Below are 24,609 nucleotides of genomic sequence, written 5' to 3' on the forward strand. Positions count from 1 at the left end.
GAGAAAGGGAAGATGCTCAGATTTGAGGGAAGGATGAAATTACCCAAATACAGACAAGTCCTTGAAGAACACCTGCACCAGTGTGCAGACCACCTCAGACTGGAGCAACGTTTCACCTTTCAGCATACAGCTAAGACAATGCTGGAGTGTCTGAAGGACAAGTCTCTGAGTGTCCTTGAGTGGCACAGACTGAAACTCCATAGAACATTTGAGGAGAGACCGGAAGATGGCTGTTTACAGATGTTTCCCATCCAGTCTAACGGAGCTTGAGAGGATCTGCCATGAAGAATGGCATCAACTGTTTAAAGCTGAAGTCCAAAAAGATGCCAGTATGTACTGCGTTTAGGCAAACTAAGTAAATGTATACAATAATAATAATAAATTATATTTATATAGCGTCTTTCCCATGCTCAGTGTAGTCTCAGCATTTTTTAAACGTGTGGCATCCCTTTCTGCCTGCCTGGCACTTCTGTAATAGCGTAATGCTGAAGAGTGTGGGTGTGACCCGACTAGCGCCCCCTCCTTGCCGGGTGCCCCGATAACCCCGTCTTGGAATAAACGGCTTGAAAAACAGATGGGCCATCTCATCTCTGCAAAGCTGCATTGGAGGAAGCATGCTGTTCATTGGCACTCTATAAAACGAAAAGGAATGTATTGAGGGTTTGACTGATAAGTGGCGAAACGAAACGCCAAAGACTCAATCTTTGCCCCCCCAACGACCCCACTGCACTGATGATCGAAAAGTCGAGCCCATCCACTCTATCGGGTGGGTGACGAGCACCTTGCAGCTCCCAGCACGGACAGCAGGCGGCGCGGCGTCATGTGACACTGCAGCTCCCCTCCCTTCTCGTTTCATACAGTAGTATGGCGGTGGCGGCCGACTGGATGGATGGCTTTTAAATTCGGGGCGTTTTTTTCTTGTCTTTTCGGATTTTTTTCCTTAAGTTTTGCTATGCTTGAACGCTGCGCTCTTCGTCTCGCCTTGGTGTCGTGAAGAGAAGCTATAAACGATGGCCGACAGAGGTGTGGACCTGTCCATTCTTCCCAAAGAGGTTCGGGATCAGCTGGCCGAGTTGGACCTCGAGCTCTCGGAAGGTAAGACGGCGGCTCCACGCTGGAGTAGAAGGTGGGCTGCGGTGGAGGCTTCGAGTCGCTCCGGCTCGACGCAGAGTTGTGTCGCCGCCGCCGCCGCAGCAGCATTTTATCCGTTGGTGTGACCGAATGACTCGAGGGAGGAAAAAAAAAAAGAATTAAATAGTAGAGCGAGGTTGAGCCGCGAGAATGTCGGGGTTTTCGGGTTTAAACAGGCTAGAGAAACTTAGCGACCACCCCATGCGTGTACCGGACTCCCCCAGCCGGCCGAACAGCGCGCCGCCCGCACGGGGTGTGCCGCCGCCTCAGCGTCCGTACTCCCCTACCCGGCGTGTATTCTCCGTAATGGCCGTCTGGATACGCTGTCGAGCCCGACTCCCTCTTTGTTGGGTTCACCTGTGCCGGTGCGCCGCTCGCGGTTTCTCCCAGCGTTTCGTACCCGTCAGGCAGCCACGGGCTTCATTTTTGATGGCAGGGATGGGGGCTCTTTGTGGGTGCGGGTTTCGATGCCCTTGACGAGGGGTTGAGACCCTCGGTGGACGTTTTGACGGAGGCTCGTGACGCGGCCGCCGGTGTTCTGACCTGGTTTCGGTGTCCGATGACCGTTGGCCATTCCAGGGGTCCAGATTTCGGTCATAGTTGCGTTGGCTTTACTGTCTTGCCCGGTGGTTTCGGTGCCAGGCACTCGGTTGTGTTTAGTGGTGCCCAGGTCGCGCTTCTCCACATTGGCTTCGGTGGCACACATGGTGATTTGATTGAACCCGGCGGAGATTTAGACCTTCCGGCCCAAGTGGTAATTATTTGTGCCAGGATTCTCCTAACTGGTTTGTGTGTCTGATAAGCGTTTTATGAGAACTGGTGACACTGGACACAGCGATTTTGGTCCCTGTCGAGTGGCAAAACTGTGGCCCAGTGGTTTTGTTGCCTGGCAGCTGGTTATCTTTATTGGCAGTCGTGCCCAGGTCTGATGAACAGAAGGTCAATTTTGGCACTCCAGCCCTAGTGGTGATGTCTTGTGGGAACTGGTGACACTGGGCAGCTGGTCACTGCCAACTGGTGAAACTACTTTGCCCTGTGTTTTTGGTGCCTGACACTTCGTTATCGTTATTGGGAGTTTTGCCCATGTCTGATGAATAGGAGGCCAATTTAGGCACTCCAGCCCTAGTGGCATTGGTGCCATGTTTCTGTTGACTGGTAAATGTTTTATTGGAGCTGGTGATACTGGGATGTCATCACACACAGCTGGGCACACTGATTCTGGAGACCGTTGCACTCTTTTTGGTGATGGCTTTACTGTTTTTCCCAGTGTGTTTGGTGCCTGGCAGTCGGTTGTGTTTAGTGGTGCCCAGTTTACTCTTCTCCACACTGGTGCAGTGGCACGTTTGGTAATTTAATTGAACCCGGGACAGATTTAGACCCTCCAGCCCAAGTGGTATTCTATTAACTGTCTAATAATTGTGTTTTGTGAGAAGTGGTGGCGCTGGGCACAGCGATTTTTGGTTACTGCTATCCAGTGAAACTGTTTTGCCTAGTGATCTCGGTGCCTGCCACTTGGTTGTCCCCAGGTGGTGGGACTCATTAGATACTCAGCTCTAGTGATATTGGTGCCACGATTCTTTTAGTTGCTTTGAGGGTCTGATAAGCATTTTGTGGGGTCCCTGGGATCTCATTGCACTCGGTTGGACTCGCTGATTTTTTGGAGACTCCCGCACAATTTTTTTTTGATACCTGGCCCGCAGTTGTCTTTCTTGGTGCCCAGGTTGTTGTTCTTCACACTGCTGTGGTGGCATATTTGGTAATTTAATTGAACCCAGGGCAGATTTAGACCCTCTGGCTCAAGTGATATTCTATTAACTGCTTTGTGTGTCTAATACTTACATGTTTTATGAGAACTGGTGACTCTGGGCCCAGCGAGTTCGGTCATTGCTGCCCAGTGAAACTGTTTTGCCCTGTGGGTTTGGTGCCTGGCACTTAGTTATCTTTAATGGCAGTTGTGCCCAGGTCTGATGAACGGGATGCCATGTTACCCCGGCCCTAGTTAGTGGTATTGGTGTCATGATTCTTTTAACTGGGTTATCTGATTAGCGTTTTCTGGGCTGTAATTGCACACAGTTGCTCTCGTCAGTTTCGGAGACAGTTGGTCCTGATTGTTGACCATTTAGTTCCACCAGTTCCATTTATACACAACTGTGAACTGCTGTGCCAGTGGTACTGGCGCCACAATTCTCTTAACGGCGCAAAGTGTTTTGTGGGGACTGGTGACATTGGGATCTCGTAGACCGCTGGTGTCACCGATTTCGGGGACTGTTGCTCTTGGGTTTGTGGTGATGCTTAGACTTGTTCCACTCTGTTTTTGGTGCCGGTCACTTGTGCCCAGGTCGCTTATTATCCGAGCAAGAAGTCCTTGTGTGTGTTTGCCATGTTATGGTTTGTGGTAATTGTTTTTTCTGGAGCTTTCTAAAGTTTTAGTTTTCTGTGTGTCTATCTCTCCCATGCTTTTATATAGTAGTCCCTTGCCCAAGTATCTCGGCCTATCGCTTTTATATAGTGCCTTTTCCCATCGGTCTATCGCTTTTATATAGTGCCATTTCCATCTATCTCGGTCTAAAGCTTTTATATAGCGCCTTTCCCATCTTTTACTTTTATATAGTGCCATTTCCATCTATCACCTTATATACAGCTATTCCCATTTATCGATTTTATATAGTGCCATTTCCATCTATCTCGGGAAAGGCGCTATATAAAAGCTTTAGACCATCTATCACTTTTATATAGCGCCTTTCCCATTGGCCGATTGTTTTTATATAGTGCCTTTCCCATCTATCTCGGTTTAATGCTTTTATATAGCGCCTTTCCCATCTATCTTGGTTTGTTGCTTTTATTTAGTACCTTGTACATCTGTGTCTATCGCTTTTATATAACGCCTTTCCCATCTATCTTGGTCTGTTGCTTTTATATAGTACCTTGTACATCTGTCTCTGTCTATCGCTTTTATATAGCGCCTTTCCCATCGTGTCTATCGCATTTACATAGTAGCGCTTTTCCCATCTATCTCTGTCTCGGCCTGGTACTGAGTTCTGAAAGCTGATATTGATATCGAAGTCAAAATTTTAGTACAGGTCCAACAGAGTTTTCTCAGCTTATATATAGTGCCTTTTCTGTCCATCTCTCCATTTTCATAATCCTAAGCAGGGCCGCGATGGAAGTTTGTGCCTAACCCCAGGTTGGTGTAATTATACATAACAGTAAGCAGCCGTGAGCTCAGTGATGTCGATGCCATGGAGGCAGAATGGTGGTGCCGAGATTTCCTCCTGCACCGCTGGTGCACAGTCCTCACTGTTGCTGTGTTTTCCCCACATGCTGAAGCTAGTGCTTCCTGCTGGATGGACACTATTTTGCTTTTCCACACTTCCTGGTGGGCATTTGCTGACGGCTATTGTCCACATTGTTCTGCAGGGTACTGGTGCCCCACACACGGTTTGGGGCCCTGCTCTTGTAGTCAGTGACACGTGTGACACGGACGTCTCTTTCAGTTGTGGTTTTGATGATGTTGTCCTGTTCACGTGTTGCAGGTTTTATCTGTCCAGACCCTTTTAGAATTATTATGGTGTATTTCTTAAATTAGAGATGCTGTTTATGATTGGGTCTCCACCTTTGGTCACCTCTGTTTTCTCTATTGTGAAGATTAGGAAGGATTGAGATGCATGATGAAATGTGCAATAGACATCCAACAGACTGGTCTTGCTGGGGGCCGGTGAGGTGGGTGCTTGTTCAGTTGGCCGTTTGGGACAGTGTGATGGGAGGCTGGTGGTGTGCCTGTCTCTTTTTTTTTTATATGTATATATAAGTGTTCTGTAATGTTAAATTTGTTTTGGTACAGGCGCTCTGCTGTTTTAGGAGATTAAGGGTGGCAGCTATCAGGTTGGTGTTCATCCAAACAATGGCTCCTTTTATCGCCTCCAACGTGATTAGCTCTCGTCATTTAAACAAAGCCTCTTATAGTCTTACCCGACACAAACGTCACAAAACTCTGTCTGGAAATTCTGGCCTGAGTCAGTGATGTCATTTGCTGATTTACAACATTTTCTGTACTTTTATCACCCTAAAATTTGCCAAACTGAGCGGCCAACTTTGAAAGTACAAGGAATTGTCAGCGACTGGTGTGGAGGGTCCTGTCTGTCCATCTGTGTACGCTCATCAACATCACTGGGGACAGTAAACAACCCTTGGGGGGTCCACAGTCAGTTATCTAACATAAAAAGTCAAATCTAACTGAAACATGAAACCTTAGCTCTCAGTGTTGGGGTCAGGGCTAAGGTGGTCATTGCTGTAGTTGTAACGTCATGTGTAACAGTGAAGTTCTTACTTGTACGGTGTCATGATAATATATTAAAATGCAGAACTTTATTTAATAAAAAAATAAAGCTCCATTTACGCTACCTGAGGTCTCTTTCGCTACATTCACATTACAGGCCTCATTGTTGAATTCCTGATAATTTGCTCAAGTCGGATTTGCCGCTCTTGGCGGTTCCCATTCATAAGTACACGTGACCCGTAATCTAACTGTAACTTGAATGCATCGTTCTTCTGAAACGGCATGCATTCACACATTGATACGTTTGTTCACGAGTCATGTGCGTCGCCAACAACCAAAGAAAATCATTTGTGTGACATTCATGGTATAAAAACTGACAAAATGGACCCGCTAGTAGCTCGTGTACGCATCGCATTTTGCTTTGGAGGAGAGCAAACAGATCGCCAGCCATACACGATTAAAGCCAAGGAGGTGGGAACAAAGCCAGACAGCTAAGATTTTGCTGGCACTACCACACCAAGAGATGTGTGGATACGAGAAAGGAAATGGCAGTGGTTGGACTGGGACTGTTGTCACAGCTGTAGCTCTCCTCCATTATTTTTTTGCCTCGCTGGCTGAAGACGAAAGCTTGCGGATTATGTATAAAGAAAAAAGAAAAGAAAAAAAAAATCCCCCCATGTGAATTCCGATCTGGCTGTTCTCATTCATGTCGTATGGCCACAAATCGGAAACGTATCCGATCTAGGAAAAGATCAGATTTCTGTGTCCACAAGGCCCTGAAAACATCCAGTTGGTGTCACGATGAGGAGTAAAAAAAATTGGATTTGAGTCTCTTCATCCTGGTAATGTGAATGTAATTTTAACTCCCTCTTTTTAGGCTCCTGTTACGTGAAAACTTATCACCTCATAGTATGACAATCCTAGAGCTAACTGATTAAAGTTTCATCACACTAGATGACTTCTTCCATGGATTTTCAGTTGTTGCCTTCATTTATAAAGTCTTACCAAGTCAGAGAATTGTGTAGTGTGACATCCCCAGTGACCCCTCCAGGTTGTGACGCATGTTGTTGTTCAATGTCGTCCTACTATGGAAGGGTTGGTGGCGATTTCTCACTCCCTTGGACTAATATAAGGTGGTGGGTAGTAGGTACCCGACTCTTTCCACCTCACAGTTGGTTACTAGGGTGTTGTACCGTGTTAGCCATTATGGATGTAGTGAGAAGTCAAGCAAAATGACACCTTTTATTGGCTAACGAAAAAGATTACAATCCTTGGGAAAAAAACATGCGTATTGTAATCTTTTTCGTTTGCCAATAAAAGGTGTCATTTTGCTTGACTTCCCGCTACACCTTGCACCTCGGTTAGACCAGGTACTAGCCCTGCTGTTCGCTCTAGTTGGCCGTTACCTCCTCAGGGTGGTCTTCTGCCCAGCAAGACACAAGTCCCGCTGCTGCCCGAGTCCTCGCTGCCCGAGTCCTCGCTGCTCACGTTTTCAGGGTTCCTGTGGAGCCGGTCTGCCTGGTGTAGTGTGCTAGGTGATACTGCGGTTACTCTTCACCACTGCCAATTGGCAATACTCTACTTAGTCGTTGACTCCTTCACCACACTGAGGTGAGAGTTGGTCTTTGAAGGAAGTTGTGATCTATACTAGTAGTGAAAAACAAAAAAAAACATTTTTTTTTAAAACAGTATGGTACTGGAACTAAGTGGTAGATTTCAAGCACCTTATCCTCTGTCATTTCTGAGCGCAACCGCCATTCTCTTGATGAAGTATATCTATTATTACAACAGCAACAACATTTATTTCTATAGCACATTTTCATACAAAAAGTAGCTCAAAGTCCTTTTTACATAATGAGGAAAAGAGAAATAAAAGACAAAATAAGAAATTTAAAATAAGACAACATTAGTTAACATAGAAAAGGAGTAAGGATTGATGGCCAGGGTGGACAGAAAAAAAAAAACTCCAGACGGCTGAAGAAAAAAAAAAAATAAAATCTGCAGGGGTTCCAGGCCACGGGACCGTTCAGTCCCCTCTGGGCATTCTACCTCACATAAATGAAACAGTCCTCATTGTAGTTAGGGTTCTCACGGAGTCACTTGATGTTGATGGTCATACAGACTTGTGGCTTTTAATCCATCCATCATTGTTGGAACATCACAGTGGTTTGAATAGACCACCAAAAGGATACCGGAAAAGGAAACGGGTCTGGCTCGATTTAATCAAGGCAAGTTTTCGTACGTATATATTAAAACAAACATTTTGAGTATCTTGTCGTCTCCCCTCCACCCCAGCCTACTGGCATTGATTTGCGAAGGGTAGCAGGGCAGGGAGGAGTGCAAATTGTATGGCCGAGCAGGACGGCTGCTGGGAGACCAGGGGGATTGAAGAGCTACTTGTTTCCTTTGGTACCGGTACTGAGTTCTGAAAGCTGATATCGATACCAAAGTCAAAATTTTAGTACAGATCCAGCCAGGGCTGTGGAGTCAGTAGATAAATCCTTCGACTCCAAGTCCTTAGTTTCCGGTACTTCTGACTCCAACTCCTCTGTATTTAACTCTTTCAGGGCTGATGTTGACTTTTGTCGAATTTCAGGGTTAGAGGACGGTAATCGTCAGTAAACTGCGACAAAACTCACCCTTACATTTTAGTTTGACTCTCTTTGCTTAAAGGAAAGCTTTGTTGATTTGATCTTGATTCCCTGTGTAGTGAAGAGCAAACCGCCTCTAAAATGGCATCGATATCTGGCGAGACTAAAGCAAATGTGCAAAGCAAAATACTCCATGGACATTTTACGTATTATCGCTGAATCAGACTCTGACTTTTTGGACTCTGAGTTTAATGCAAGAGATCTGGAGAGGGATATCGAAAGTTGAAGTGAGGGACCAGCATCGGCTGATCAGTCCCCAGCAGGTCGTGGTGCTGAACACGTTTGTGTAGCTGATATGCCTGCAGCAGCGTTCGCCTAGGAGGACCTCCACTTATGATAACAAGAGTTACAAACCATATTGCATCACACTGCGACTGCCACCATTGCCCACCTGCTGTGTGAAGACAGAGAGGTAGCTGGCCTGCCGTGCATTCCTGCTGGTCATCGAGCTGCCCCTACGCAGCCACTGTTGCCAGAGATGCTGAAGAGGTGCCTACAGCAGCCACAGCACGTAGCAACAGATATGGGAAACAGAGAACTACTGGCTAGGAAGCCGACTCTCTACCATATTGGCCAGTTTAAACAAAAGACGAGAACCCCTGAGGACGCATCAGGCCATAGCACACACCTCCACCTACGTCATTACACTTGCTTACACTCAAATGAACTTGTTAAGCGCATTATATCTGAAATAAATTGAAAACACTTTTTGTTATGTACCACAATCCAGATTACAATATGTCAGGGGTCCTCAATCCCAGTCCTGGAGGGCCACAGTGGCTGCAGGTTTTTGTTCTAATCCGGTTGCTTAATTAGAAAGCATTTCTTGCCAATAATTTCATTTCATGGCTTGTTAGTGCATTGTAACTCATTCTCGTATCCTAGATTTTCTTCCCCTTTCTAAGGATGTCATCCAAATGATTTGAAGGCTAAAACGGAGGAGTAATTCTCAGTCCTTCACTTTTTTTCTATTCACTTTCCTTCCAAGTATTTCATTAAACCCAATGGTACACGATAAATACACATTGTTGTAAATGGTAACGAGCTAAATGGAGAAATGCTGGTCTCTCTTGTCATTTTCATGTTATTGCTAATTAGGAGCAATTAAAAACCAAGAATACAGCTGTTTCAGTCTCAAATAAGCAATAAGGGTTCAACATCTTAATAGACGAGACGACTGAAATGAAAAAGAAGTGTTACTTGAGCAGTAAGTGCTTCGTATTAAGTAATTGGGTTGGAGCAAAAACAGCCACTGCGGCCCTCCAGGACCGTGACTGAGGACCCCTGCAAGATGTGAATGTCAGGTTGTATAATCGCTCAGCTGAACTTCACACTAGTAGTAACACAACTATGCACTGGGCTTTATGCTTGCATTATAGAAGAACTTAATTAGGACTGTTGTTTGTGAAGTCGGAAATTTGAACTTGCTGTATTTTTTTTCATTACAATTTAAATTTATTAGGAGTCGGAGTCTGTACATTTTTGCCGACTCCGACTCCACAGCCCTGGATCCAACACCACTGCAGACACCGCAGTTGATTCATTCATCATGTGGGTCTTCAAGTGTACGGGACCTTCGTTTGCGTATTTCGAGCTTCATAATGCGCCACACAGGTCAGGACTGCCAAGCTCATGCCCTCTTACATAGCCAAGCACTTGTTATCTGTTGTCATTTTTCACAATTGCACTCTAGCCGGCCATGTTTTTTTAGTAGCAGTCTCCAGTCTCATTGGCTCACTGATGTAGGGACGCGTTCAGCTTCCCAGTGGGAGAAGTGGAACGATCAGGCCAGGCTTCAGCACTCTGTGAAATGTGAAGGTATTCGCCAAAGCGATTGTCCTTGCATGTCATGTGCCAGTCTTGGACTGGCATCCCATCAGCTTGAAGGGTTTTAAGTCACTGGCATGTTAAACCTGCAGGTAAATTTGTTTTGGATGTTCATTTGTCAAGAAGTATGCGAGTTTGGTAGTGAGGAGTTGAGCCCTGCAGATCTTGAATATTAGGGGGATTGATGGGGAACGAGGGGGCCTGACAACGGCACCAGTCCAATCCCAAGGAAATGCTGGCATGGTGTGGAGTAAAGGGGGAAAAAAAAAAAAACTCGGTGTAAAGAGCAGATATTGAAACCAAACTGGCATTCATCTTAAGAACAGCAAAATCCGTACATTTCTTACTCCCTCACTCTTGTCCTGTAGGCCGTATAAGCGTCGGCGCATGTTTCCTCAGTTGCGGTCCTGGAGGGGCCACAGTGGCTATGGGTTTTCATTTTAGCCAGTTTCCTAATTAGAGCTCAGTCCTTGCTGATAATGAAACTTGCTCTTTAACTCTATGCCTTGTTAGAGCTTTCATTCATCAAAGACAAATTTTAGTTACAGTGTAGATCAGAGGTTCTCGGTCACGGTCCTGGAGGGCCGCAATGGCTGCAGGTTTTCACTTCAACCAGTTTCTTGATTAGATCCCGTTTATGTGCTACTAAAGCAATACGTTTTTTGGGCTTGATTTGAGTTTTCTTGCCTATTAGAATTCACTGCAGGGCTGTGGAGTCGGTAGATAAATGCTCCGACTCCTCAGTTTCTAAATCTTCCGACTCCCCGACTCCTCTGTATGTATATACTATGCTAATGTATTTTCTACATCCATTGAAGGAAAGGAAGGCAACATACATGTCATTTCACCACAGAACTACTGGCTAGGAAGCCAACACTCTACTATAATGCCAGATTAAAGACAAACACAATTGATTGGCGGCCGAGATTGCGGGTGTCCACATGGACGGGCAGATCCAGCTTGCCGAAAATCTCGACCACCGCCCCCATCCAAAGTAATGTGATGCCTCTGCCTGCTGCAGTGGCCGTCTCTCCTCTGTCAGCCAGCCGGAAGTTTAGTGCATTGTGTCGCTCACCGGCCAGCTGATCAGCAGAACGAGCCTCTGCTGGAGACAGGTAGGGAGATCTGTGTTCTCGGCTCCTTCGGCCCCCTTCACTAGCACATAGCGAAGTGGAGCCGACGGAGCTGAGAACACACCAGATGATTTTTCAGGCGTTTGACGCGTGATGACTCGTTGAACGGCCGAAAAATCGGCAGTGCATCTGTAAATGTATGGGGGGGCTTTAGACTAGGTTCACAGTTCCCTGTAACAGTGGAACACGACACAATGGAAAGCGGTGCCGCACGTTACCTGTGTATTACATCCCATATAGTGACGCATACAGTCAATGAAAAGCATGCTTCATGGTTACTTGACATGTTCGTTTTGTGCATGCATTGGGCTTCATTCTTACAGCGGAGAAGTAGTTCATTAGGACTGTTTGTGAATTGGGGCATTTCAACTTACTTTTTTAATTCCCATTTAAATTTAGTAGGAGTCGGAGTCGGTTAACTTTTTGCCGACTCCGACTTCAGGTACCCAAAATTGTCTCCGACTCCCGACTCCACAGCCCTGGAATTCAGAACCCTTAACAGTCTGTTTTAATTTTTAGCAGGTTTAAGTTTTTTAATTGTATTCTTAACTAGATACAAGTTAATAATGAAAGGCAGATAACCAATAAACCAGCAGCTCTCCAGCAAACATGCTACCCTTTTAAACAACTGTGCATATGCACCATGAGGTGTCTGTGCAAAAAAAAAAAAAAAACTGATTAGAACTCAATGAGAGGGAAATTGGAAGGGCCGCCAAGTTTAAATCTGTTCCGGTCCACAAAACGCATGGTTCTCCGAGAAGCAAAAATCTACAGTGCAATTAAAAATTCTCATGGATGAATGACAGCACCAACAAGCCAAATTGTTAAATACTAAGTTTCATTATCGGCATGGACTGACGTCTAATTAGGAAACTGGCCGGAAGGAAATCCTGCAGCCCTCCAGGACCCCTGTTCTGGGGCACCCAACTTTCTCCAGCCAGCCACCTCCTGGCATCTACACTCTGCTCATCGATTCCCATGAGTTGGATCTCCATGATTTTGAACTCCAAATAGCAGTAGACCCTGACTCTGCCTGGAACCATTTTTGTTTTTTCATGGGCACTGCCATTTTGAGTGGAATAAAGTGAAGGTGTGGTCGCTAAATACCTACCTCCCTTTGGGCGATTAGTAGTGTGGAAATAAAACCTTGTTCATAGCGCACTCTTCAAGATGAAATTATATTTCAATTTGTAGCAGGTGGCCTCCTGCTTGTGCAAGAGTCGACAACCAATGAGCTCCCAGCTGGAAGCACAATGCATAGAGTGTGACCGCAACATGGTGTGTTGTTCCATCTGAGCAAAGGAGACAATGTCCCCGAGTCCAATGTCTCTTTTCTTTAACATTTTTTCATTGTTGGAGTTTTTCATCATCCAATCATATTATAGCAGTCGTCGTCTTCTGGCTTCTTCTGTAGTTCTGACTGCGGTGGGTTGGCACCCTGCCTGGGATTAGTTTCTGTCTTGTGCCCTGTGTTGGCTGGGATTGGCTCCAGCAGACCCCCGTGACCCTGTTTTCAGATTCAGCGGGTTGGAAAATGGATGGATGGTGGTCTTCTGGTTGCTCTTATTTAGGGATCACCACAGCGGATCTGTCTCTGTCTTTTTACGTCATTTTCTACCAGACCGACTTCCATCATGTCCTCCCTCACTGCATCCATAAACCTTGTCTTTGACCTTCCTCTTTTTTTCCTCTTTTTATCCTCAATATTCTTTGCCCAATGTACCCCTCTGCATGTGCCCAGACCATCTCAATCGAGCCTCTCTCACTTTGTCACCAAACCATCATACCTGTGTTGTCCCTCTAGTATACTCATTCCTAATCCTGCCTACCATCGTTACTCTAAACAAAAATGTAACATCTTCAACTCTGTATGAAGTTTGAAATACAAGGAAAAGTATTTTTTAGTTTAGGCCAATCTATTAGTCACAACAGTTATGCAACAAGACGTGAACAAAGGCTTCTTTTATTATTTAACTCTCGCAAGGCATCCCTGAAGTGGTTGGTTATTTCTCTGGAATGTGGCCTACTAAAATAACGTCACTTTGGTGGCCCAAGTGGGTGCTTCTGTGTCTCTCAGTATTTTATTCTTCAGGTTACGGCTTGCAAATCTTTAATTGGTATTTTTCAAGTCAAAGTTATTTCTTCAAAAATCCCGGTGTATGCCCCACGAGATTGTGTTCAAAAGGGAAGATTTTTATATAAAATTTTTGTCAAATTTTGTGTTGTTTTGATTTGTTAAATTTGGACTTGACAGCATGGAATGTTATCTATTTCTAATTTAAAATCAATAAAAATATAAAAGATAAATATATTTTAGAAAATCCCTACCATGCTCCTGGTCTTTTAAAATGGAGGTGAAAGAATAGTGTGGTCCAAACATGAACACATACTGAAGGGGTCGATTTTTCAAGTAAATCGTGCCTTTTTATGGCCTTGTCTTTCACTTCTGTGGCCTTCGGGATGTTGTGCGAGTTGAGTGGCGTCTGTAGGTCTGTACGTTTTTTATTCTGACAGATCTTCATGGTAAGCTGACGTGAGTTTTGGTGAGGAGTTTGAGCGACTTGAACCCCCTGATAGCCATGCCCTTTTTTTTATTATTAAATTGCCTTTGTTTCATTTCCATAATAATAATAATTCATTACATTTATATAGTGCTTTTCTCAGTACTCACAGTGCTATCCACACAGGGAAGAACCAGGAAGCGAACCCACAATCTTCCACAGTCTCCTTACTGTAAAGCAGCAGCACTACTACTGCGCCACCCGTGAGGTGACCTTCAAGACGTGTAACTTGTGCGTGCTGACTAGGATCTGCTTTCGTTCTGATGTTTGATGAAGTAGGCAACTTGCAAACCCGGAGGAAGAGATTTTGAGTGCTGGTGTGTCCACACGGGACTGATTTTATAAATCATTTTTTTTGGTTGGGAGTGTCTCCTTTCCATTTTTCTTTTCTTAAGGGGTGGAATGTTGAGTGATTATTGGTGGTTAAGGAGGCAGCCATCACAAGGGCCTAAAGTCTTCCTCGGGTGTATTGACGTCAATTCTTAAACCAGGCAATTTGACCGTCACCGTTGAACGAAACCTGTAGAAAAGTGTGTGGTAATAGAGGTGACCAAAAAAGTGTGCCGACACCATCTCCGTTTCCAGGGCAAATATGACCTATTATACAGTTAATCCTTTTTTTTTTTTTTGATCAGGTGCATGGAGGAGCACAGGGAAAATGTGATTGTTTCTCATTGTGGGCCTCTAATGGCCTAAGCAGCCAGTTTGTGTCCTTCCTGCTGGCTTCCATCTTCACTCTCTTCAAGTGCTGATCTGTTTGTACTTGTAGTGTGAGTTTGTATGTATGAGATACAGAGAAAGGTGCTATAATGGAGGCTGGTTGATGTGCATGCTGCCACTCCATCCTCGTGTGGTCTGATTAGCCACACTGGAGCCACCCACAGCAAAGGGGGTACTTGTGGCTTGTGTCCTACTGATGGCTTCAGATGATTGGACTGCTCTGATTGAGCCCACACCCCCTCCACCCCCCAGTCTGAACTGACCGCACTCGGCTCAAGCCCTGGCTGGCCACTGACCACAGATAATTGGAATTGTTGCTCTGATTTGTTCTTCTGCCTCTTCAGCAGTTCATGAGTAAGCCACAAGATATTTTTATTTATTTATTTTTTGTGTGTCCCTTTTAATTTCTGGTTTGGAGGCTTGTATTCACTGTGGTTTTGAATGGGAAAACCCGGGACTTACTTCAGTTGTCTTGAGACAAAAAACAAAACAAAAAAAGAAAGAAAAAAAATTCCGTGTTCTTTTATTTTGATGACCAGTCCTTACTTATGTGTTCCCTCACTTCAGATTTTGTCTCTTCCTTACAACCCGTCCCAACATGGTGGGCTCCAGCTCCACATGACTGTAAACTGGATTAAGACTGCTAGGGGGTCAAATTAGGGTCTGTGAGGGCATCCGCAATGTGGGAAGATGTGTGATGGTCAGGTATTGCGTGCTTTTTTTATTTTTTTTGGAAAATTTAGCTATTTTTAACCTGTCCGGGGGTTATAAATGTAAGGACCTGGCAACCCTGCCCTGTTACAAGTACTGTCACATTGTCAGGATGGCGGTGTCACATTTTTCCTAATATTCTGATATGGACAAGCCCAGCAGGACACTACTATGTGAAGAAAATTCTCGAACCTTCCTTTTCCTGCAACTAGTGAAGCTCTTCACTGGACTTGTATGTGCCCTTCAAAGGAACGGGCACATTGTACTCGCCTGCCATCCTCCGAACGCCTTCCCCCTACCCCCCCGGTGACCAATGCTGCTAAAATAGGCTGGTCCTTATGACCATGGACAGCATGAGGTGGTTGGATGTCCACTTGGTCCAAATGGATCAACTCTCCGTTCACGTGTTATGCCTATTTGTCACACAAAAAACAAAAAAAAAAAAATAGCCCTTAATCATGGCCCCACCTGCCTGCCACCCTCCAAGTGAATGTGAACGTTTAGGGTGAAAGAGCACCTCTTCATTATTATTATTAGCAGCACTCCCATCATGCAGCACACAAACTGCGCTTCATGCCACTTTTAACTGAGCTACGAAATTTGAACCGAAGCCAGGAGCTCCGATTCAATGGAACAAGAGGAATTTGCATGGAGGGAAAAAAAAAAAAAAGTTTTTACTAAAACACAAAACCATCTGATAGCCGGTGTGGGGGAAGCACCCAGAGTACTAAGCGCCATGAATTCTGTACAAAGATCTGCTCGGTGTTACCGGTGCCCACGCGGCTTGCTTTCTTTCTTTCTTTCTTCTTCCCACTTGTAGGTATAATAATGTGTGAAAGCCACGACGAGTCATGGGGGGGGTACCCCAGGCGTACTGACTCGGCTCTGTCGTGCGGTGACGCTCTAAGCAAACGTGTTCTGTGCCAACTACACCTGCTCCCTGAGTTTTATGGCAGGTGGCTGCTACACATCAAAACCAAGATTAGAGCGCCTCTGTGGTGTAACCAAACAAGGAAGAAAATGTCGGCTTGGTGTAAAATTGAGGTGCGTTCGCGGAGCGAGCTTGAAACTTGGATGGAGAGACTAGAAAATGTAAAAAGGCTCAAGGAGTTTATCACAATTTTATTTGATATTTTTGTATTTGTGAGTCATCATCGTCAAAAATAACAGCAATAATAAATAATAATGACGTGTTCAGATACCATCCATTAACTGTTTTGTTTGCCGTTTTCCAATATCTGATGACTCGGGTTGCTGTCACAGACTTGAGTGATGTCAACATTCCTGCATTGCTGTTAGATGTTGATGTGGAAGCTCCGTAGCTTATTGGAGTTCAAATTTATTAAAACACAAAAAGGCCCAGTGGAGATTTAAAAATCTGTGCTGGCATCACAGGATGTGCAGTGGGTATAGAAAAGAATGGGGTCCTCCCTTCACAATATTCACTTTTTGTTCCTTTGCAGTTAGAAATGATGACACACACACACACACATTTCTCCAGCTGTATTTACTCAGTGAAACTTAAAACATAATATAATAATATAATGGCAACAGTTCAGAAAAAAATAACCTAGGAACCAAGTTACCCAAACTATTCTCTAACATTTCAGTATTTATTCACCACTCTGGTGCTGATCTTTCAGATCATTAAACAGGTCATTACAATAGCAATTGACGAGAAGAATTTGTAATTAATTGCTGAATTACGGTGGATTGGCGATTCTAAGTTGGCCCTAGTGTGTGCTTGGTGTGTGGGTGTGTTTGTGTGTGTCCTGCGGTGGGTTGGCACCCTGCCCGGGATTGGTTCCTGCCTTGTGCCCTGTGTTGGCTGGGATTGGCTCCAGCAGACCCCCGTGACCCTATTCGGATTCAGCGGGTTAGGAAATGGATGGATGGATTACGGTATTTGAGGGTTCCTCTCGATTGCCTCTTTTCTTTTGTACGGTTTGGCTCAAAAACTAATCGACACATCGTCATCTCCTAACAGGCTCAAGTTTCAGGTTTGGTATTTTTCCATTCAGCCGTTTTAGCTCAAGACCATCCTCAAGACGCACAGATGCACACCCATCATCGAGATATCAGGGGAACCTAAAACATTGAGATCAGTTGAAAATTGGAGATTGACTTTTTTGACGAGTCTAAAGCTTTCACTCCTCCCGCATAGACGGTTATGGTATTGGTGCAAAGCAAAAAACAGGATCACTGAGATGATTAAGGGATCACCCTCTCCTAAAAACTCAGTCAGGTGTATCTGATCACCTTCTCCATTGCACACCAAGATGATTGGTTTCCACCTGTCATCCACTATAATCATTCTGATTCGTTTTGGCATTTCTGGAGCGTTCCAGTGCTTGAAAGTCCAACTGAAACTCTGTGTGGCAAGGGACTGTCGGAAGATCTCGGGGATAAACTAGTGGACAGGCACAAGTCAGGAGATGGGCAAGGCCATGACACCAGGGTAAACCCTACTCATTTTCGAAAGATGCACAAGGATCTCTTCATCTGTACAATTTATTTATTCATTCATTTGTTTATTTATTTGCATAGTACTCTACAGTGAGTGCATCTTCAATGACCACATGAGGATCTTGGCTTTAACTCTCATTTGGAGGATGACGTCAATTTTTATAGAGGTGTCTCCATGTCGCTGGACTGGTGGCATTGGAATCCGCCTACAGACCCCAGGCTAAGCACCGCCTGCTGGCCTTTTCCTGCAGCAGGCCTAGTTTTTCCTGAAGCAGGGGGCCTCCAACTCTAATCCTGGAGCACTACCTTGGCTGCGAGGCTTTCTTTCTAACCCTTAATTAGTGACCAATTTTTGCTGCTAATTGGCCGTTTCCCCTTTATTCTTATTAACTTTTTTTTTTTTATCCTATCCTCTGAATTGCTTCATTTTTGCTTTGTGCCCTCCCTCACCATAACCTTTCGTCTCTGCGGGAGGAGCGAAAGCTTTAGATTTATCAAAAATTTCGATCACCGTTTTTTGACAGATCTTGAAGCTTTATTGTCCCCCTAATGCTGAAAATTTCGGTATCTCAATGATGGGTGTGTGTCTCTGTGTGTCACAGTTTCTCGTGGAGAGTCTAGAGCTAAAACAGCTGTACGGAAAAATACCAAACTCGCTTTAGACTCATCAAAAGTTTCAATCACCGATTTTCGACTGATCTCAATGTTTTAGGTTCCCCTGATACTGAAAACACTGATATCTCGATGACGGGTGTGTGTCTGTGCGTCTTGAGGACGGTCTTGAGCTAAAACGGCTGAATGGAAAAATACCAAACCCGAAACTTAAGCCTGTTGGGAGATGACGATGTGCTGATTAGTTTTTGAGCCAAATCGTACAAGAGAAAGAGGCAATCGAGAGGAACCCTCAAATACTGTAATTCTGCAATTAATTACAAATTCTTTTCGTCAATTGCTATTGTAATGACCTGTTTAATGATCAGAAATATCAGCATTATAGTGGTAAATAATTACTGAAATGCTAGAGAATAGTTTGGGTAACTTGGTTCCTTGGGCACAAACCCTACTGACACACGCGTCCATATTTATTCATTAAGCAGGAAGTGAGCCCTATGATGATCAGCTAAGTTGGGGTCTCCAACTCCAACCAGTTTCTTAATTAATTACGTATGTGTGTGTCTATGTATGTAAATACATAATTACTCTTTAGCAAGTAGTGAGACCTACTGTTGCAGTGATGAATTGGTAAATATCATTAATACCGTATGTATGTATGTATGTGTATGTATGTATGTATGTATGTGTGTGTATTGGGGAGACGAGGTGGGGGTTGGTATTTTAGTTCTGTTCTTTGCTTTGGTATCTTTCTTATTTAGCCCGTGCAGTTTATCTGTCAAGAGCATGTGGCTTAAAGATTTATTTTACCGGGCCGGAAAAAACACTTCGTATACCCAACGTGAGCCAGAACATAACAGACAACTGTCGCCTCATTTAGTTTACAGATGAGCCATGCAGGTTACCCCTCTGCTCATCACAATCGCATGTTCTGCCTCGCACCCCCTTAGAAAAGGTGTTCCTCTTCTCTGTCTTATCTGCTATCCTGTTCTTGAATATTTCAGCGGGTGAGGAAAGCAATCATCAGCCACGGGGAACAAAGTGGGCAAAGCTGTAAATGGTGCCCCCCCCATTATGTCACGGATTGGAGGATTATTGCTGTTTACCCTTTGCCGTAGTATTACTGTACTTAATACATTTTGCTTGTAATCTGGTAGTTTACAAGGATTTTGACCATTATGACCATTTAGAGAGCTTTGCTTAAGTTAGTATCAGAGTAATATTGAATCGTTATAATCTTTAGATATTTTAATCTTTATTATTTCAGTAATAGTTAATTACCTTTTTATAGCACTTTGCTAACCTACTTTTTACAAGATTTACATGGCCAGTGGGGAGCCACTTCAAGGACCACCAGTGTGCAGCTCCCACCTGGTTGATGCGATGTCAGCCGCTCTTGTGCCAGTACACTCACCACACATTAGCTGTTAGGTGGTGAAGGGTTACAGGGATAGAGAGAACCTCTTAGGGAGAGGGGGTGAAATGTTAGTATTGATCTTTCTCGAGTGTTTGTGCTGCCCCCCATTATATCATGGAATGGAGGATTATTGCTATTTACCCTTTGCTGTAGCATTAATGGACTTACTATGTTTTGCTCGTAATCTGGTACTTTAAAAGGATTTTGAACAGATTTATATTTTTATGTTCATGCACTGAATACGCATTTTATGTGTTTGTTTTAATGAGTTTCACAGTTGGTGGCAACTGACGTCAAAAAACAAGAGCAGTTTGGTACAGATGTTGGGCACATGAATGCTAAATTTGATTTAGCATTTTGGAACCGAGAACGTTTAAAATGTGCAAACGTCATTACATCTAAGTATAGTCATATGTTAATTACGTAAGGGTGGTTCTGTTTAACACACAATAGCTGTTTTGAAAGGTAATTAATATTATTTTTAAGTTTAATTATAAAAATGTAAACCTCTACAATATCTTTGCAAATTCAGAAGCAGTCTTCTTTACTTCTCTTATTTGTGCCAGGTCATTCTCCACTGATGGTGCTGCTGAGAATGACGGGAGTCGTACACGTGTGTTGTGTGTCCTTCATAACGTATGTATGACTACTGCGTTATAGAATGGGTTTTTTCTGTTCTTATCACAAGTTTTTTCATGTTAATATTAATATAGAACAGTACTAATTTTATTCATATTAAACAGGCCAAACATACAGTGGCCTCCATAATGTTTGGGACAAAGATACATTTTTTTTTCCCCAGGTGTCCCCCTCTGCTCCATATTTTACAATTCAGACATCCTGATTAAAGTGCACACTGCAGACTTTCGCTTAAGGGGATTTGCAGACGTTTTGATCACATAACACTTTTTCAATGCGGCCCTCCACCCCCCCATTTTCAGGTCACCTTAAAGTATGGGCCAATTGGCGTCACTGGTGTTTGTGATCACTCAGGTGGGTTTCATGGCTTCATCAGACACCCCTCTGTTTGTTTTTACCCTTTGGAGGCTGTAGTCGCCATTGTTCAAAATGAGGACAAGAGCTGTGCCAGTGAAAGTCAAAGAAGCCCTTAAGAGGCTGATAAACAAGAATCAAACCGTTAGAGACATTTGTAAGACCTTTGGATGACCGAAATCAGCTGTCGAGAATATCATGAAGAAGGAAAAAGGGTTGGTAAGCCAAGGAAGACCTCCACTGCTGATGATAGAAAAATCTAAAAATCCTCACTATGATGAAGACATAGCCCCCAAATGCCTGCCTGACAGGTCATACACCGTCATCAGGGGGCAGATATGCGTGTATCAGGGGGCAGATATGTGTGTATCAGAGACCACCATCAGCAGAAGACTCAATGAACAGAAACACAGAGGGACGCCACACTCCTAAGATGCAAAGCACAAAAACAGGATGGCCAGATTACAGTTTATGAAAAAGGACTTCCAAGAGCCTGCAGAATTCTGGGAAAAGGTCATGTGGACAGTACGAGACAAAAATGAATCTGATCCGAGTGATGGCAAGCGCAAAGTGTGGAGACAAGAAGGAACTGCCCAGGAGCCAAAGCAGACCACCTTATCTGTTAAACATGGTGGTGCTGAGGGGTGTAACGGCCTGGGCATGTATGGCTGCCACAGGTCCTGGCACACTTCACTTCATTGACCGCAGCGGCACAATGAATTCTGAGGTGTACAGAAATATCTGATCTGCTCAAGTTCTACTAAATGTCTCCAAACTCACTGGACGGCACTTCATCCTACAACAAAATAATGAGACCGTAGCTCACAGGAGATTATCAAAGCTACAAAATGGAAACTTCTTGAATGGCCAAGCCAGTCACTTTATTTCAATCCAATTTAGCAGGCCTTTCATATACTGAAGAGGAAACTTAAGGGGGACAAGCTCCCCAAATCAAGCAGGAGCTGAAGATGGCTGCATTAGAAGCTTAGCAGAGCATCACCAGAGAAGACCTTCAGCACCTGGTGATGTCTATGAATCGCATCCTTCAAGCAGCCTGTGTAGAAAAAGGGTTGTCATTTCTACATGGTGTGACTCAAATGGCCTTGTAAATGAAAGTCTGAAGTGTGCACTACTGAATTGTTTGATTTGTAATTTTAAACTGTGGAGGAGAGGGGGAAATCAAAGCAAAATGTGTCTTTGCCCTCCACTATTATGGGGGGCACTGTAGTTGGTATTAACTATGCAATTCAAGAAATGCCAAAGTTATGAAGTGTGTGCTTTCTAGTTGAGTGATTCTGCACAAATCCAGCCTTTCTACTCCTTATCTGCTGCGGTTAAGCATGGTGAGGACTCATAACAGGCACATAAGCGAGTCTTCTGAACTGGCCGGTAGTAGCAATGCAGTGTGTTTGCAAAATAATAGAGGAACCAAAAAGAAGAGCTATTTTTATACATCAGATCTGCATCAGTGTGGAAAATAGGATGTAACACAAGATGAGGGGACAAGCCAGCTAAAAGGGAAACGGCTCAAAACAAGAAGTAAAAGTATTACGTCTGCACCTGAAGAAAACAAGGTCAATGACATAAGGAACCCTTCTTCCAAGTATATTGCATCCTGGGATTTTGAAGACCACCCGCAAAAGGGGCTTACGTTAGTGCCTAGGTCAGCGCCCAAAGTCAAGTGAGAACGGCACTCCAGATGCAGGCGTACATCCAATCACACCCGTGTTAACATGCGTCACATTAGGATGGCCCCTGACCACATACCAAAATGGTGGTTCAAACACGACGGTGATGGAGCACACGGACCACTTTCAGAGATGAAAAGAAACAGATAGAGATTACATTTAACACAAGTGGACATGCAAATGCATTTATTTGTTCACATTCAACAATGAACTCCGTGGAGAAGACAAAAGCAGGCGTTAGGGCGGTGATAAGCCAGTTCTGACACCCGTGCAGCTTTAAAATGTGAAAGGAGTGGTAGCGGTGGCAGTTTTTTTTTTGACCTCCCATGACCAAATCTGTGACATTGTGCTAAAACAGTGAATTTCTTCATGGCTGCATCACATTCTTTATGGGTTTTCTTGTTGGGTCATTACAAGCAGCCAGTTTCCATTCTAATGCTGCGTTCCATTTGAAGGGGGAAGTCAAAACTTTCAACTGGAACGCTTCCTTAAGTCAGATTTCCTACTCGGAAACTCTGGGGCTGGTCTGTCATGTCTGAATTTTTTCGACTTCAGATGATGACGTCAATCCAAAATGGCAACGTACGCCACAAACCTTAGTCAAAGCTGTAGTATTAGCACTCATGTCTATTTGTGTCCTGTTAAGTCTGTCATACACCCTGTGCTGTCCAACTTCCACCCGTAGTCATGTTGCTGCAGGGATTGGATGCGTAAAAAATGTTGTGTGATGCATTGTCATCAACTGCTGTTTATTCCGATGGAGCAAGCACAGCAAAGCTTTTCTGGGACGCGTACATATTAGATCAACTCGGGTGTGACGTCATTCCCAGCTCTGACAATCGACTTCCAACGTTTGTGGGGCTTGGCATAACTCCGACTTTGTAGCCGCGCTGTACTGAGCTGCACAGACAGACATGAGTGGACACTGGAGATGCATGTTCATGTAAGGTGTAAATGTAATCCTACAGAATTAGGAATATTCTCAGATACAGGCGGTGATTGACGTCACGGGTGGAGTGATGCCCAATCCGGGATGGATGGTGTAGCCATACCTGACCGGGAGGTCATGGATGCACGGAGGGGAAGGGATGTGCATTCTGGCTGGAATGTTTAGGATCGTGCCTCCCTGATGCTCCCGCACAATGCAGGCAATGTGCCTCCATTATTATCCAGCCATCCATCCATTTTCTAACCCTCCGAATACAGGGTCACGGGGGTCTGCTGGAGCCATTCCCAGCCAACACAGGGCACAAGGCAGGAACCAATCCTGGGCAGGGTGCCAACCCACCGCAGGACACACACAAACACACCCACACACCAAGCACACACTAGGGCCAATTTAGAATCGCCAATCCACCTAACCCTAACCCTAACCCTGCATGTCTTTGGATTGTGGGAGGAAACCCACGCAGACACGGGGAGAACATGCAAACTCCAGGCAGGGAGGACCCGGGAAGCGAACCCGGTCTCCTAACTGCGAGGCAGCAGCGCTACCACTGCGCCACCGCGCCGCCCTTCCATTATTATTATTTATGAAAATATTAATTTGATATGCCTAGCGATTTTGCCCCAGTTGTGTAAAGTGATGAGATCCACAACTATACGTGGCAACTCTGTGTCCTGTATAATGTGACATCAGCCTAAGTTGTACTTGATTCCATTAAGGACTATTCTAAATTATATCTAGTATTTTTTATCTTGTTTAATTTTTTGTATTGCTATAAAGCAGTTTAATGAGCTACACTTGACTTTCTACAACACATGAATGTCCAGAATTTTTTTTTTTTGCCGTCTTCTGCCTCCTTTGGGCCTTTGGCAGGCCAGAGTGCTGCTCAGTGGTTAAAACAAATCCCAGCTCCATACATGAAGATTTCCAGATTGTAACACACAAAAGTTAAATGTCCGGGGGGCGTGTGGTGGCGGATGCTATTTATAGCCTCACAATATGCTGCTTTTCATTTATTTATTTAAAATGCTGCCTTTCTGGTCAGTCTTGGTTTCTGGTCAGATCGTGTCAGAATAAAGAATTTCCCAGGCCTCTGCGAATGTAAAGCTGCAAAGAGCCGACTCCGCGGGGGGCTCCGGCCCAGCGGTACGCTTTAGTTGTGGGGGCGCTGGGCTGCATCACGTAAGCCCCATGAGCCAGTCTGTCTTTTGATGGGAAGGCGACAATCCTTTCCATCTTGCATGAGAAATGGAGAGTGTGTTTCCGGAGGGTGCTGCTTAAGCAGATGGATTGTGGGCTTTTAATAGTGCGTTCCGCTGCTCCTGACAGACTGCCGTTTCTATCTTGCCTTTTTGCTTTGCATTTTGCACCCTTTTGGTTTTTTTAAATAATAATTTGTGTATGCACACCGTGCCATTGGAGAGACAGCATGAAGCAAATTCTGACGTGCTTGCTTAAGCTCTTATCTCGTCGGATG

At 44.5% G+C, this 24,609-nt stretch overlaps 1 protein-coding gene across 2 annotated transcripts in view; it reads left to right on the plus strand.

Annotated features, from left to right (window-relative positions):
• Positions 1-875: 875 nt before the first annotated feature.
• The window catches only part of dip2bb (disco-interacting protein 2 homolog Bb), a 257,746-nt gene continuing 234,012 nt past the window's right edge, over positions 876-24,609 (plus strand). For both annotated transcript variants that reach the window (XM_039746742.1, XM_039746743.1), the window contains exon 1: positions 876-1,095. In XM_039746742.1, coding sequence (XP_039602676.1) covers positions 1,011-1,095 — 85 coding nt within the window. In that variant the 5' untranslated portion in view covers positions 876-1,010. The remainder of the gene's footprint in view (positions 1,096-24,609) is intronic.

This window comes from Polypterus senegalus, chromosome 3, assembly GCF_016835505.1.
Source record: "Polypterus senegalus isolate Bchr_013 chromosome 3, ASM1683550v1, whole genome shotgun sequence".
Taxonomy (NCBI): Eukaryota; Metazoa; Chordata; class Cladistia; order Polypteriformes; family Polypteridae; genus Polypterus; species Polypterus senegalus.